Genomic DNA, 15839 nt, shown 5'->3' with positions numbered 1-15839 from the left:
CTCTTTTGGTGTGTTTGTTGGAGAATGGAGAAAGCTGGAGACCAGATGACAGTAAATTGATCCAGCCGGTCGCAGATGGAGATGTGTTAGTCGGAGCTGAGTGGTTCAGGCCTCCGTGTGTCACGTTTGTCTCGGCCCTCCTGAAGTGTGCTTTTCCAAACAATGTGTTTGCACCCAAGAGTCAAGAGTCCCTGTTTTCTTTCTCTTGACACATATTTGTTGTTGAAGTCTCAAATGTGGTTTGTGACATGAACGCCCTCATCTGAAAACACTGCGCAAAGCCAGTAAAGAAGAAGAGGAAGTGCTACCTTCTTCTCTGTCACATCCTCTCATTTGTGTTTATCTTCCCCGTCGACCTGGTGACATTTTGCTTTTTCTAAAGCAGCAGTTTGAAATTGCGTGCAGTCAGACCATCTGCATTGATAGATCTCATAGGAAGTTCTGTTTAGATTGAGTGCAGCGCTCCACTTCTAGTATCGCTGTTTTGACAGGAGTTGACATCAGCTAAGGAACTCAGTTCAGCTGAAGTCACTGTTCCGTCGAGTCGCTCTCAAACTGCTAAAGGTAAGCTTATTCAGAAACACTTTTTTGTTTATGACCTTGTTTGAAAGTTACTGTCAACCCCAGGAAAAGGAAGCCGCGCACACACAGAACATGCGGGGAAAGAAAAGTTGCTCACCGAGGCTTTTCTCTTCTCCAGATCCAGGAAACAAGCGCGTGACACGCTCCAGGTCACGTCTGTTTTGTCAGACTGGGTTGCTGTTTGCTGTGCTTTGTCTCAGACCATGTGGTTCAAAGTGTTCAGAGGGAGACGTGCAGCCCTGCAGGTCTGTGGGGATTTACGGTGCTTGATCTGCTGAGTGCTAGATGTGCCACTGAAAAAGAGAAAAGGAAGTGAGGAAACTCAACATCTTCCCTTTTTTTTGACCACATCAATTCCGTGCTCCTCTGTTTTAGAAACTTCTTAAAAAAAAACCAACCAAATCTAGAGATGCATTTGTGGTTGAGCTGTTTTTCTCTGTAGCTGAAAAGCAGAAGTTTGAAGTTGAAGAGTTTCACACAACAGTAGCTGCCTGCCAGTGCAATCAGCATCGTCCACTGCTGGTCAGTAACTCCCCTGCAGCAGTTGACACTTTAGCAATATGATCAAGGAGCCCCCGCTGAGAGCGACTTTCTGCCAAAGACGTTGACAAAGTGTCCCCTCAGTCCTCTCTGGTTTATATTTAAGTGCCGCTTCTCACAGTTGAGTTCTCTGCAGGTTTTGTTGACGAGTGGCGGATATCTCACCTCGAGGAGAAGCGATGGAGGCTGGCATCTTTGAGTGTCACAAAGAGGAAGAGACTGCGGACACTGAGTCTGTTCAGGGTATGTGTGCGCACAGTAAACTGCTAAATATCCTGTCATAAGTTTCAGTTACCCACCCATTAAATCAATCAGTCTCAGTCAATCATGATTTGTGCAGCACTTTTAAGTTGACTTAATACAGTACTCACACCTATGTATATGTACTGAAAGAGTTACTGATAGCTGCCCATATATGGAGAAATATCATTTCATATTAAAATGACTATAACTTTGGATTTGCCCTCTTATAGGTAATTCACCATGAATTACAAACCCTTTAGTCCGCAGTTAACTATTGTGTTCTTCTGAGCAGCCAGCTGTTTCCCTTCATTTTCATTCAATATGAAAATCAATTCGCAGACTTGAGTTCTGTAATTCCTCACAATGAACATTAATTCTGCATCATTAATTTTTGAGTTTTCTTGAACATTATCGTTATGAGGTAATGCACTGGAGACGTTTCAAGTCAGTCTGTACTTAAACCTTCAATAACTGATTGCCAGCACTGACATACTTGTTTGCAAAAAGCACTTACAGAGCAACATTAGTGTTACTTAAGATTTGTGTTTCTGGCTCCCTGATGAATATAAGCTCAATATTCCCTCTGGTTTAGCTCTGTCTTTGGTCTGCACCACCTCCTGAGGGAAACTACTAAACTCTTAAACTGCTAGACGCTTGCTCGCTTCGTTCACCTGGTTTGTCTGCTGTTTGGTGGGTTTATCAGAGCATTTTTTTCTGAAAACAGCTGACTGCATCCAGAAACAAATAACAGTGAAGTAAGCAGTAAAGCTGCAGGCCATAAAACCAAAACAATGAGCTGAGAGATGCTGAATCCGTCTGTGCTGCAGAGTTGTTTGATAATCCTCTTTAGGTTTGTCACTATGAGTGACACCGTTCACATAGTCATTTGATCCGTAGTTACAAAACTATTGATTATAGCAGTGATAGCTGCAAATGTCACATCACAGTAATGTAGGATTGGCAAAAAATAATGCAGATTAAATGTTGGGTGTGATTTATTACACAGCTCATGCAAGTTTCAGGGCTTTACTAATTGATTTTGTAATGTTTGAAAAGGAACTGAAACCACTGGCTGCATGGAACAGCAGGAATTACATCCAGAGGTACATGTAGGGCATGCTTTCAAAAATGGTCAACAAAAACGTAAAGTATATGTGTAGCAGTACATTTGCAAGTACATAAAACAGGTACGAGACAGGAGTACTTTTTCCACCACTGTACAGAGCAAAGTTAGAAAATTTTAGCATGTAAAATGCTGTGTGTAATGAGAATGAATATTATCTGACTGCTGCAGTTTGTATTCGTATTCACACAGGAGAGAAGCAGAAACTCATTCAGCCAACATCTTTAAAAGAGCCCCAATTTGAAAAGCTAAAGGAGGTAAGAAATTAATTGTTGTTATCTACGTATACGCCTTTGTCTGAATCTCTGTCTCCTGTTCAACATTTACTGTAACATCAAAGCCACGACGACCACAGATCCAAGACTTGACCTGTGTGTCCTGAGTTGGCTGGAGATAAATGTTACACAGGAAATACATTACGGAGCATGCATTTATGTGTGCAGTGGAGAGCATGAATAATGTCTGATGCAGGTAGAGAGGTGGAAGGATCAGTGAAATTTTAATGAACATAATTATCAGAGGTGCTGGGAGACAGATCATGACAAGGAGTCGGCAGGAGCCTGCTGGATCCGACTTTAAAACACATTTTCATTGGAAAAGATGGCTGCGCAAGTGCTTCGTGCAAGTGGCAATGAATAAATAACTCAATAAGCCTGACATGTCTCATATGTAGGCCTGAGCTGGGAGGACAAACAAATGTAATATTGGTTATTTTGGGGGAGTAATTTAAATTTGTCATCATCTCAGGATCATATTATCTCTAAAAATTGATGGAGAGAATTTAAAAAATGGGTTTTCACGCTGTTTTTCATTTGGCACGTTGGCAACAGAAGAATATATGCAGGAGTGATGTATCTGGCTGTGCGATGAATTGTGTCTTGGTAGGCACTGGTTTACTGGATCAATAGCACTTTGAAACCAGAGCACATAGTGGTTCAGAGTCTGGAGGAGGATCTCTACGATGGACTGGTGCTTCATCACCTGCTGTGTGAGTTAATACACATTTGTACGATCGTTACTTACACTTAATTGTTATTTAAATTTGAGCAAATGTTTTCTGCTGTTGTTTAAATAAAAGCTGTCGTTGCTAATATCCAAAACAAAGTCCTTGCCAGGAAAACTCTAACCTCGCAGATCACAATGATCTGATTTCTACAGCCAGGTTGGCTGGCGTGCACTTGTCCGTGGAGGAGATGGCGCTGACCAGCGTTGCTCAGATCCGCAAGCTGGAAGTGATCCTGGAGGAGTTGGATAAGAGAGTGGGCCTGCAGGACAGCAGCCGGATCAAGTGGAACGTCAAACGTGAGTCATGCAGCTGACTGGGCTTCAAGAACGAAGCAACAAGTCGACAAATGTTCTGTTCTGGCAAACGCTTCGGTTTACAACAGGATCTGGTGCTAGCTCGCGGGTGCCATGTTAGCTTACACCAACTGTGAGGGATTTGGTGCAGATGAAATTTACTATCATGGGGTTCTCTTTTAATCAGATGGCAGTGGGGTTTTTTTTCTCCTTGGTGCTGTGTCAGGGAAGCAAAGATAGGCCACAACAATGATTTGAATATTAGAAGCAACGTAACACCTAAGTGAGAAGTTTCCAGTCCCGCATCTGGACTTTTCTTTCATGAATCACATGACTGAAAGGACATGACCTGATAGGACAGAAGGCAATAATCTGCCTTTTCACATGACAGCAGGTATCTTTTCAAAAACCGAAGGGTGAAGATACACTGTGTTCCCTGCGACAGCTCCACTATAAAAACCACCCCATGTTTCAACAGTTGGACGCTTTTAAAGTGAAACAGCACCAAGAGATGTTCGGTTTAATAACCTGTTACAGCTCTGATATGGCTGCAGGAGAGTGACCAGTAATTACATGTTGCATCTCTTCCTGTGAATCCCTTGTGCACAGGGATGTAGGATGTACTTTACATATATAGTTTTAACCTCTCCACTCTATTGCTGCAGAACTACTACAGAGCTGTAACTACAGAATGCATACATGCATAGAATTGATGATAAAACGGCAATTAAAATAGGAAAAACAGGGTTTGCTTTGATGCAAACATTAAAGTATCAATTACAAAGCAGCTAGGTATTCATCTGTTTCTAAGATTCAGATCCTTTTGGGCTTTCTTGGCTTCTGTACTAGGAGGTGGCGAGTTCTGTCATATCTGTTTTGTCTGTGTTTTGTTCTCTGCTGCTCGCCTGCCAGTCATCCACAACAAAGACCTTCTGGCCACTATTCATCTGCTGGTTGCCATGGTGAGATGTTTCCAGCCTGAACTGGATTTGCCACCGAATGTAAAGGTTGAAGTTGTAGTTGTGGAAGTGAGTTTCATCTCGAGCTTTAGCACTGATTCTGCTCAAAAATCTGCCCTTAACACGTCCTGTGGTGTTGCTGCTCAATTTTGGTTCACTTTAATTTCCATCCAGGTCAGCAAAAGTGGAATCAAATCAGATGTACAGACAGAGATTCTTACAGAGGCCAGGTGAGCAGATTTCTGTCCATAGCGATTCTGTGGATGTGAGAAAAACACAGTGTTCATCTCATAATTTTAGGTCGCTTTTTTCGACAGAGATGCAGGCTCAGAATCCCTCAGCAACACCGAAAGTGAGTAAAGAGTGGTCGGAGGTTGAGCTGACTTGACATCTTGAATGTCATCGAAGCAGCATTACGGCCTACAATGACTTTAACACACTTTTCCGGCTGTCTGCTCACCCCAGGGGAAGATCCCGTCGAGCAACTGCTGAAGCTTGAGGCTCACAAGGTCAACACAGTGAAGAAGGTATAACAAGGAGAGGAGGAGAAGTGCTGAGGTAGTTTAAGCAGTTAACTCTCTCAGCACCGCTGACAGTGAGACAGCAAAGGTGGACTGAAAACCTACATATCGGCATGATGAGTCCACAGTGTGTGCATGAATTTAGCACAGATCAAATGGGAAAGGTATCATTTCAAGCAGGCCTGCTACTAATGCTTATAATGAAACAAGTGTCTTATTATTATTTATTCATAACTTAGTCAATAAAATGTTGACGTTGACAAACATTCCAAAATGTCATTTTTCATAGCCCAAAATATTATTTACAAAAATGTAAAGAATCCTAAAATCAGCATATGCTTATAATTAAGAACCTGGCCTACAAAGCTTTGGCAATTTTTCTTGATTACTAACATAAACAATTAATTAATTATGAAAATTGTTGTCACTTACTTTTTTGCTGATCGTTGACTATTAGCTCTGACATTTTTATTCTTTAAAAAAAAAACAAGACAGCACAGCAACACGAGACATAAAAGCTCAGGAAGCACATGAAAACAAATGAAAGATTCCTCACTATTCCCTGAGGGGCTGCAGTGCATAGAGTACATGCATATCAAAGCATGCTCATATTGATATATATCCACAGATTCCAATAAGGTTTAAAATGAAATCTTGTTAGCACACAGGTACATATTTCAAAAATCCAGCTGCCACAGAGCAACATCCTCATTCATCTGGAGTGTTGTTTCTGGCACCTGGCAAATCTAAGTTCAATATTCACTCTGTTTTACTTCTGTGTTTGGTCTCTACCAACTCCTGAGGGAAGTATCTGACTCTTTAGCTGCTAATTGCTCCATTGTGTTCGGTAGCTAGTCCCTAACTGTGTCTGTCTGCTGTTTGGTGCTGAGCAAGCTGTGGGTTTTAGAGAAGTTTTCGCAGAAAACAGCCAAAAATAATGCAACGTTGTCCCCGGGCAGCTAAACAATGAGCTGAAACTGGCTATAAACCTCCATAAACATGCAGGAAGCTTCAAATTCAGCTTCAAATTCTCTACAGGTTCATCACTATGAGTGAAACCTTTCGCATTGTCATTTCATAAGTTGTATTATAAAAATAGAACTGACTCACTTTTTTCTCCACCTCAGCCCACATTTTCACCTTTCTGGCTGCCCCCTGTTTTTACTAAATAACACCCAACCATGAAGGTAACAGTGTCTTTGAGGTAACATTAAATGGACTCTTCCAACAGAACGCATATTTTTTATGTTGTTGCTGTCAGACATTAAAATCTGTCTGAGCATAACAATCTGAAGCTTTTGTAAGGTTTGGATGAAAAATGAAACATGTTTGGTACCTAAATATAAATGGGGCTATGTATTTGTATTTCAAACTGCCTTTTCCAGTTCTTATTTTTCATTTTCAGGCCATCTTACACTTTGTCAACCAGAATATGTCAACCATGGGTCTGCAGGTGGCTGATATGGACAAACAGGTAAATAACAGCTGAACACAGTTTTGGAGCGCTGACAGACTCTCCTGGAAAAAAAAGACCAATTGATTACTTCCCCTGAGGTGATCATATCACCTTCTTGGATAGACTCCAGTGTCAGTGTGTTTTCTGTCTAGTTTGCAGATGGTGTGATTCTGCTGCTGCTGATTGGACAGCTGGAAGGCTTCTTCATCCCGCTCCATGACTTCAACCTGACCCCCGTCAATCCCTCTGAGATGGTACAGTATGGATTCAATATGGATTCCTGATACATTAATGAGACCTCAGAAGAACAATAATATTGGACAGAGACACACACATAGCACTTAACTTTATTATGACTTTGTGTCATCATCATCATCATCATTGTTGTAGATGCTCGCAGGTGATGTGAGTTTCATTTTCAACGTATTTACTTCCTTAAAATCATATTGTCTAAAAAAAAATGTAATTTAAATCAGAATTAATTTCATTTTTGATTATATTATTTTGAAAGTGTAGATATACATTTACTGTATTCTTGGAATTCAAAAGTATTAAATACACTTCTTTTTATTTCTAATTTGAGCTAATTTAAGTTCCCACAAGAGCACAGTAGATAATGAGCTACAGTACTGAAAACTGATCCAAAATTGTTCCTATTACAATATATTACATGATAAAATTAATATTTTACAATTCCCATAATAAAAGTAGATGCATAATTACTACTGTGTCATGGCTCACTTATAATGATATCTTCGATCTCACTTTACTTGAAGCAATAGGATGAGTCTATGAAAAAGTTATGACTCTTTTATCACAGATGTGATGAGTTCATGAATAACTTACGCTGTGATATTCCACATTAGATTTTCTGATACCTTAAAAGCTAAAAAGCTTCTGGTGATAAACACATCACAGATTAGCCATGATCCAAAAAACATTACGGTAGATCAGGATATTCAGATAAATTCCGGTGTTACCTGGTTCTTTCCCATTTAATAGCCAATTAAAATATTAGATTTGATTGGTGTAAAATCAATAAAGCTCAACAAATTTGCTAAATAGCTATATAGATTTAATTTGCTGATAAATTAAACACTGGACATCATTCAGTTGAAATGTCTCACATTTTTCTTGATGAAACTTTATCTGGTAGAGCTTAATCACAATTTGTCAGTCACATGATTTCACTGTGGTGGTGACAAATTAATGAGGCAACCTAATGCTAAACAGCTCATTTTTATTTACCATTGTTTGTTTAATTCTTACACAAACAGTAATGAAGAAATGGCGATTTTTGATTTGTTTCGTTTTGGGTTATCTACTTCAACTGTGTGCTGCTTCCTGTTTTCATGCGAGGCTAAGCTAATCGCTTCCTTTGTTCTCGCTCCATACTTAACACACATTACTGAAAGTAGTATCAAGCTTCTCATGTAGCCTAACCTGGCAAAAAAAAAAAAAGAGAATAAGCAGATTTCATATTTAATTTCTCAAGGATTAGTGAAAAGTGACTCTTAAAATTGTAGCATTTAAAATGTGTTTGCAGTCTTTCATCACCTTTTTTGATTTTGTGATTTTATCTCTTTGACCTCCAGCTTCATAATGTGACCTTGGCCTTGGACCTCCTTAATGACACAGGCCTTCAAGTGTCCAGTGTTGATCCACAAGGTGAGGAAATAACACACCGTTCACACAATACACACTCTGCTTTGTTGACAACACATCTGACTCAAATTAAAATGCCAGGCACGGGCGATGAAAAAGCAAAAACAGAAGGAGTAAAATAATTGCAGCAGGGAAAATACCCTGGAGCTCCAAGACAGCACTGTCAAACTAATTCAGATGATATCCTCTATCAAGAGCATTTATCTGTATGACAGAAGAGCGCCAAAACCCGTTTGCATGTGAGGCGAGGAGGGGGATCGCTCCGGTAGTTTGAGCTAATCTCCACTGCTCGGCCGAGTGTGGATTTGACGGTGTTTTGGAGGGAAAGATGGAATTGCTTGCGGAATATGAATGAGTGCTTCTCGTGTCTCGCTGAGTATCACTGCAGATGATTGGCTCACTCCGAGGTCATCATCATTCATTTAGAGAGGGGCAGCGAGGGAGACGTCTCAAGGGGAGGATGTCACTCTGGTGTCCGCTGATAGACACAGGGGTTTAACCTTACCGCTGTGGCTGTATCTACTGTGTGTCTGTACTTGTGCTTGCTACACAGTGAGGACCGGGCGTTTTAACCGCAGAGTGAGGACGTTATTGGAAAGTGAGGACATTTTGGCTGCTCCTCACAACTTCGCAACTTCAAAGGCCTGTTTATGGGTTTGGACTGTTTTGAGGGTGAGGTTAGAATTAGGTTTAGGGTAAGGGTTGGGGTTAGGCATTTGTTTGTGATGGTTAAGGTTAGGGTAAGGCGCTAGTGAATGCATTATAATGCCAACGAGGGTCCTCACAAGTATAGAAGTACAAGTATGCGTGTGTTTGTCTGTTTATCTGGAGGAAGATATGTCATCTGTATTCATGAGCACTGCTACTGTGTACTGGTTATCAGACAGATCCCAGAAATATTCCTGATTGTATCTGTGCACTGAAATTTTCTGTTTGTCAGCTTCAACTTGAAGCTGCTGGAAATCAGATTTCCAACTGTAAAATCTCAAGTTCACAATTTGTGGCATAAACGAGTTTGAGCTTTGAGCATTATATCATTACAGATTTCCCTGTTTGCATTTCATGTGTAGTATATAAGGTTTTTTGGAAATTCTGCCTTCTCCTTGGTTTAATAAGGTGAGCAGAGATTCGTGGTTACTGTCTATTTATTTGAAAACTTAAATAGCGATAACAATATTAACCACTTGACAACCAGGACCCCAACCTTTAATATACCCAAATATTCAGTATTGTTTTAGTCTACTTGTAGTGTCGATTCAGTATATAAATGCACATTTATGAGATAAATTGACGTATAATACTTTTTGCCTGTATATAGCTGATCTACAAGTATGTGGGTACCCCTGTCCACTTGTATATAGTTTTTTATGGTTTTGGTTAGGCTACTTAGTTTTTTGAGTGAAGAAAACTCTTGAAGGATATTGGTTCACTTTTTTTTCTTGTTTGTCTAAAGTTAATATACATAATATTTAATATGCCGTCTAAGTCAGTCGAATCAAAAAGGTATATTGGAGAGTTGCTGCATTTCTAGTGTGTCACCATCCTTCCACCACAGCTCAACAGGAAACACTGTCCAGCTTGATTTGTCTCACTCAGACTGCTGATACCCCATAATAACTCATATATTTTTGTACAGAATGAGGATGGTGGATTTTGAACCCCATTATTTGCTTTTAAATCAGATTTAGAAAGGATCTTTTAATGGCCAGTGTGAATAGCAGGAGTGAATACCGTGTGCATACGGGCATGTGAGCATTGTTACAAGATAGACTGAAAAATGTGAACGTATCCTTTAATGCTACAGGCTACAATAATAATATATATAAGAATATTAGACAAGTAATCTATGTTAAAATGAGCCTCCAACTTTGTGGTAACAGACCTCTTCACTGTTCCAGGCTTTTTATTTATAGAGCAAGTTCAGGGAGGGTTCTGGACAGAGAAAGGGGACAGATGAGATTTTCCACATGACAGTGCACAAAGCGAGGTCCATAAAGATATGTTTTCCCCAACTTGTTGTAGAAAAACTTGCCTAACCTACACAGAGCTCTGATCACAACACATTTTAAATACATTTTAAATAAACTGCAAAGCCGACTCTGTACCAGGCTTTATCGCCCAGCATCAGTGCCCAAACTCAATAAAGCATCTCTGAATGGAAGCAAATCCCTGCAGCCGGGATCCAAAAATCAAAGGGTCTCAGAAGGCTGTTATAGCAGCTTATTAAGGCTTGTGGTCTGGGAATGAGATGTTCAAAAATCACATATGGGTCTTATGTTTGGGTGTCCATTTTCGGCCATGTGAAAAACATAAGAGTGAAATAGAGCGACTGAGTCATTGATTTACCGACTAATCTCAGTGTGAATCAGTCAGTAGCAAATAGATCTACTTCCCTCCCCTGATCCATTATCAACAAAATGCTCTTTATTCTCCCTTAGCTTGACTCTCCCTTTCACGATCACTAAAACTTCCTCACAGCATTGCCTGCCAGCTGTATAGCCAGTAACTGTGAGGTAAATCCTCAACACGATAACTGTTAATGTAAGGACCAGCACAATTAATCTAAGCCAAGAGCAAGTGACTAATTTAATTCATTTTTAGTGTCTTTTTAATTACCGGCATAATTGCTGCGATGGAATGAGGAATCTCAGCACTCAAGGTCTAAAACAGGAGTGTGCTGCGCGCATTAATTAGGTTAGCCAGCGGTGGAGTCCATCTTTATGTCTCATTCATTCAGTAAGTGCATCTCACAACAGAGAGCCATTTTGTTGGTATCTTGTCTCACCAAGGACGCATTGATTAAATTTCCATCTAATATAGTTTTTTTTGTCCTCCTGATCTATGACCTGTTAGGATGGATCGTGAGAAAAGTTATTAGCTAATGCTGGTAAAAGCGTTCTCATGTTTTCACTGCCTCAGTGACTTGGTAGATGCTGATGGTCCATTATAAATACTCACGAAATGTCTCCTGTGGATTATGTGACAGATATTGTCTCTCAGGACATCGCTGCCACCTTGAAGGTCCTTTACGCCCTGTTCAAGAAGCACAAAGGGAAATGAGAGATGAAGAGGAACTTGACAACCAGAAATACAAACAGAGCTGAAGACAGGTGCTGTGTTTGGTCTGCGTGTGCTTCCTTCCGTCTCTAAACTGTTGTAAATGCTGTGCATGCATTTATCTAAAGGGTGCAGTTGACTGCTTTGAGACATTTTGCTGATGCTTTCAAGCTAATCAAAACAAGTAGCTTTAGTAGATTTAGCAAGTCACACATGATCTGGGATATCAGCGGGGCCGAGAACCAAAATAGAAAATGTTGATATGAGCTGGGTTGCACCATCCACACTGACTCAGATTGATTGACCCTGACCTGACAGATATATACAATTCTGCAAAAGAGAGGCACAGTTTGCAGTCAGTTGTGAGGCGCAAGTCTGTGGTAAAAAAATAAGTAAAAATTAAACCCAGTATGTTAGCAGCTAGCAAACACGTTTGTGGTTAACTCACCAACAGGCCCAGCAAATAGTCACTATGTCACCAAGCCTCCACCACCTGTTTTGTGAGGACAGGTGGATAAAAGACCACCAACCAGGCAAAAGCCCCAGGTTTCCATTATGTCACCTAGTAGTTGGTTATTTGATTAATTGCAAAATTGTTTATGTATTTTCATCTCTACAAAATCAACAGCTGTAGATCAGGAGGTAGAGCAGGCTGTCCACTAATCACAGGGTTGGTGGTTCGATTCCCAGCTTCTCTTTTCCTCATGTCAAAGTGTCTTTAGGCAAGACACAGAAACCTGAAAGTGCTCCCAATGCTCAGGCCACTGCCTCACATGTTACCTTAGTGTGTGAATGAGATACAAATTGTAATGCGCCTCAGTAAAAGTGCTATATAAATACAACAATTTACTATTTGCTGCCATAACTAAAACAGCTTCTACATTATTACTATATTGCTGCCCATCAGCTTGTGGCCCAGGCTTATATAGGGGCCCTGTGTCAAATTGGTCTCATGGTGCTCATATTCCTGAATGTTTGCTGTGCCACTTTCTGCTCTGACCGGGCACTAAGCATGCCTTCATGGTCTGTTTAAACCCTGTTGACAATGTTAAGACAGTAAGGGCAGCTCTATCAGAGCTGGGTCATACAGCGTGGAGAATCAGAAGTGTTAATACCTGCTCTGCGCAGCCACACTTGAAGGCTGGGTGAAAAGCCTGAAGTCATAGAGGGGGAGATGCGATATTGTTTACAGCTGGGGATAACTGGGGCGCACATCTTCAGACAGTCTCTCCTGGAAGACACTCGAAGTGTTGCACTCGCTTGTTCGCATGAAAAGTGACAGAAATTGTTGTGTAAGGAGAGTGAGAGAGCAGACATCCGAGCTCTTCTCTCAGCAGAGCTAACCAATCACTAACGGAGCACTTCTGATGGAGCACTGACCTTTTAAAACTACTTTTTTGGGTTTTTTTGTTTTACGCATTTTAAATTTGGTTCACTTTCAGTCAAGATGTATGCGGTGTGGATGTTAGTGTGGCCCAGTGTTATTTCCTGGTAATTTAAATCTCCTTCCTCTCATTCCATTTCCTTTTCAGTCTGACACTGCTGCAACATGGCACTTTCATAGAAAACCATCATCCTTGACTGCCACAGAAAACAATGTGAATCTCTTTTCTCTGCTTCTTCCTCGTGTTTCCGCTGACAGCCTGTGACCTCCTCTGTTTCTAGTCTGTGAATGCAATTGTCATTTCTCCGAAAAATTGTGGCTTTTCTTTGCAACTGATTGTTCACAACTCAGTGTCACACACACGTGGAGATGGTGCAGCAGGCAGCGATGGAGGGAGCCATAATGGATGAGAGACAGACAATAGATATGATTCCATCAAAGTGTATTTTGTAAATTATGTGTTGAATAAAAAAACGTGTACTAGAACTGGAAAAATCATCGTATCTACTCTCCCTTTTGCAAAGAACAGGAATTTCTTCACTGATTCAATTAATGCAACCCGTTAGTGGCTTTTTTTTATCAGCAAGTCTAGTGTTAAATGATAATATGTCTTTACCTCTGCTGCCTCTCTGCTCTAGTTTTGTGGATATAGTTTGTGCATTAGAAAACTGCAGAGTGAGTTTCTCTGTTCTTGCCTTGGGTTAAAGTCTGAAATTTAGGCAACCCTAAACAGTAACGACAACCATTGTAGCACTTCTTGCTCCCTCCAGTTTTCTTGCAGATGTGTTTGTTGACATTCATGAAGCCAATTTATTCATTTCCACCAAGCCGATGGAAAATACTCTAAATTCACATTTGATTTTCCCTGACATTTCAAAAAGTTTGCATAGGATTTGCTTGGCAGTCAGATGGAAACGCAGCGAGAGACGGAGATAGAAAGAGACACTGAGGTGTGTGTTGCTCTTGTTTATCGTAGAAATTGGCTGTTACAGCAGACAGTTTAAGTATTATGAAATTAAAGCGGCTTCTCTTCTCTTTTCCAATTTACGGCCCTTGAACTCCTCATCCCGAGTGACTGTAAACCAGATTTGCTTGCTGAAAATTAAATTGCACATTACTGTATGAAGGACAAACCTGTTGCACTCAATCAAACCATGACGGAACACAGTTCTCTTTTTCTGCATCTTAAGACTTCTGAACGACAATCTCTGTGGTCATTTCATAGTCACATATAAGATGGTGCATATAAACATCTGGCAGAGAGTTATTCTGCATACACCAGGGTTGAGCTTGACATTCAGTTGTATGTGAATGTTCATTGTATTCATACTCATCAAAAGCTGTGTCTTTCAGTCAGAGGGGTTTTGAGCTCAGGGACATTCTGTACCAATTATATTTGGATTTGTTTGAGAGCATAAAATGTGTATTATTGTTCCGATAAATGGTTAAAACCTTGATGCAAGTGTCCTGCCTGAAAGGAAGTGAAGTGTTTGTGCAGAGATATTGAGCCCTCACATAGTAAATGACATGGATTGAATCACATTAATGAAAATGTACAAAAAAAAATAGCCTTTTTACACATTAGATTCTGTATCTGTTTATCTATATATCAATAAATATAACTGACATTTGTCTGCTTTGCCCATATGATAAATATCTTTTAAAATATTTTTTAAAAATATATATTTAATAAATTAAAACTCTAGCTATTTTATCCTGTGTGTCTTGTTCAGAGTTAATACGATGAATATTTGTGCTTTCAAGCTTCATACCCTGAATCAGTCAAGATAAGGATGTGGACATTATCAGAACGCTGAAGCCAGCTGGATAAATCACGCACATCGATGGTGTGCGCAAGCGTCTGTGTGCCTTTGACATGCATAAGCAATTATCTTTAGGACACACACAACAACATGAGTGAAAGTCAAGAGAGATTAATGTTATTTAGCCACTGTGTGTGTGTATCAGCAAAAGGGTCACGGCTTAGTCTGTCATCAGTTTCTAATCCATCAGAAAAAAACAAGGATGAATTTCAGGATAAACGTTTGAGGGATTAAACCTGTTCTGCTTCAATGACAACACCTTCTTCTTCCTCCATTAGGACACCGCACCACCACCGACTCGTCAACATTTTAAGACAGTTACTGTGTAGGAATAAATCATGTATATTACCTATTAAGCAAGGGCTGAGAATATTTTAGAAATCACTTGATATAATTTTTGAGCATACCGTGAGTACATTTTATTGCCTGGAGCGACCAGAGGATTTCTCAAAAACTGACTGGCTGTTACAGAGAAAACAAATGCTGTCTTTCTGCATAGAAACCCACAAGAGTCCATCCAAAATGTTGACAAGAGATGGGAGTGATGCCTGCCTCCCCTGTCACACTGAACACATGCATCTCTCTGTGCAGGAAAAAGGGAGTAGAGCCAACAGAGCAGCATCACTCTGAGTATGCAGCTGCTGTATTATATACGTAGATATGTGTTTAAATCAGATATCACAGAGGTGACAGTATCATGGATTGGAATGCTAAACTTAAAGGATCAAGAGATTAAACACTACTGTAGTAATTAAGCCCAGACAGCTTGTGTAAGATGTGTTCAAAGCGATGGTTTCGTAAACCGTGCATTACTCAACACAAAAATGACGAGAGACACAAGATTAATAATTAGAAAAAGGGCAGATGAGGTTGTGGTTCCCAACCTGAGGGTTGCTGTTGTCAGAGAAAAAGCTGTACACTACTTGCTCAGAGCCAAATGGCAGACAGACAACGTTAGCAAGTAGCTGTGAACATAATGGAGCATTTAGCAGCTAAAGAGCTAATATTTCCCTCAAAACAGAGCTCAAACGCAAATGACTATTGGACTTACATTCATCAGGTGACCAGAAACAACACTCAAGATATCGGCTGGATGTGTAAATTGGCAACTGTTTACTAATATCAACCATATACATACAACCATATCAACTTTATACGGTTAGATAATGTCAAGAAAACAAAAAAAA

General features: G+C 40.2%; 1 protein-coding gene across 5 annotated transcripts; it reads left to right on the top strand.

The window, feature by feature from the left end:
- Positions 1-279: 279 nt before the first annotated feature.
- parvg (parvin, gamma) lies at positions 280-14537 on the top strand. Of its 5 annotated transcripts, none has more exons than XM_041938178.1 (14): positions 280-564; positions 701-894; positions 1259-1365; positions 2681-2745; positions 3374-3476; positions 3647-3790; positions 4700-4815; positions 4921-4976; positions 5064-5098; positions 5212-5273; positions 6673-6741; positions 6876-6977; positions 8319-8391; positions 11375-14537. In XM_041938178.1, the coding sequence occupies exons 3-14, from the start codon at positions 1302-1304 to the stop codon at positions 11446-11448; spliced, it is 963 nt and encodes a 320-aa protein (XP_041794112.1). In that variant the 5' UTR covers positions 280-564; positions 701-894; positions 1259-1301; the 3' UTR covers positions 11449-14537. The 5 variants fall into 5 exon arrangements, 4 of the variants coding, with proteins under 4 accessions (XP_041794112.1, XP_041794113.1, XP_041794116.1 ...); XM_041938179.1 differs by having other exon boundaries at positions 1244-1365; XR_006006881.1 differs by lacking the exon at positions 701-894 and having other exon boundaries at positions 281-564; positions 11375-11498; positions 12978-14537.
- The last annotated feature ends 1302 nt before the right edge of the window (positions 14538-15839 follow it).

This window comes from Chelmon rostratus, chromosome 6, assembly GCF_017976325.1.
Source record: "Chelmon rostratus isolate fCheRos1 chromosome 6, fCheRos1.pri, whole genome shotgun sequence".
Lineage (NCBI taxonomy): Eukaryota > Metazoa > Chordata > Actinopteri > Chaetodontiformes > Chaetodontidae > Chelmon > Chelmon rostratus.
Note: the sequence above shows the minus strand (reverse complement) of the source record. Positions and strands in the feature narration are given on the sequence as shown.

Coding starts and splice junctions, on each gene's coding strand:
- parvg (XM_041938182.1), top strand. CDS start 1,302: ATGGAGGCTGGCATCTTTGAGTGTCACAAAGAGGAAGAGACTGCGGAC. Junction 3,477..3,646: donor GGTGCTTCATCACCTGCTGT/GTGAGTTAATAC, acceptor TGATTTCTACAG/CCAGGTTGGCTGGCGTGCAC. Junction 5,274..6,672: donor AGGTCAACACAGTGAAGAAG/GTATAACAAGGA, acceptor TTTCATTTTCAG/GCCATCTTACACTTTGTCAA.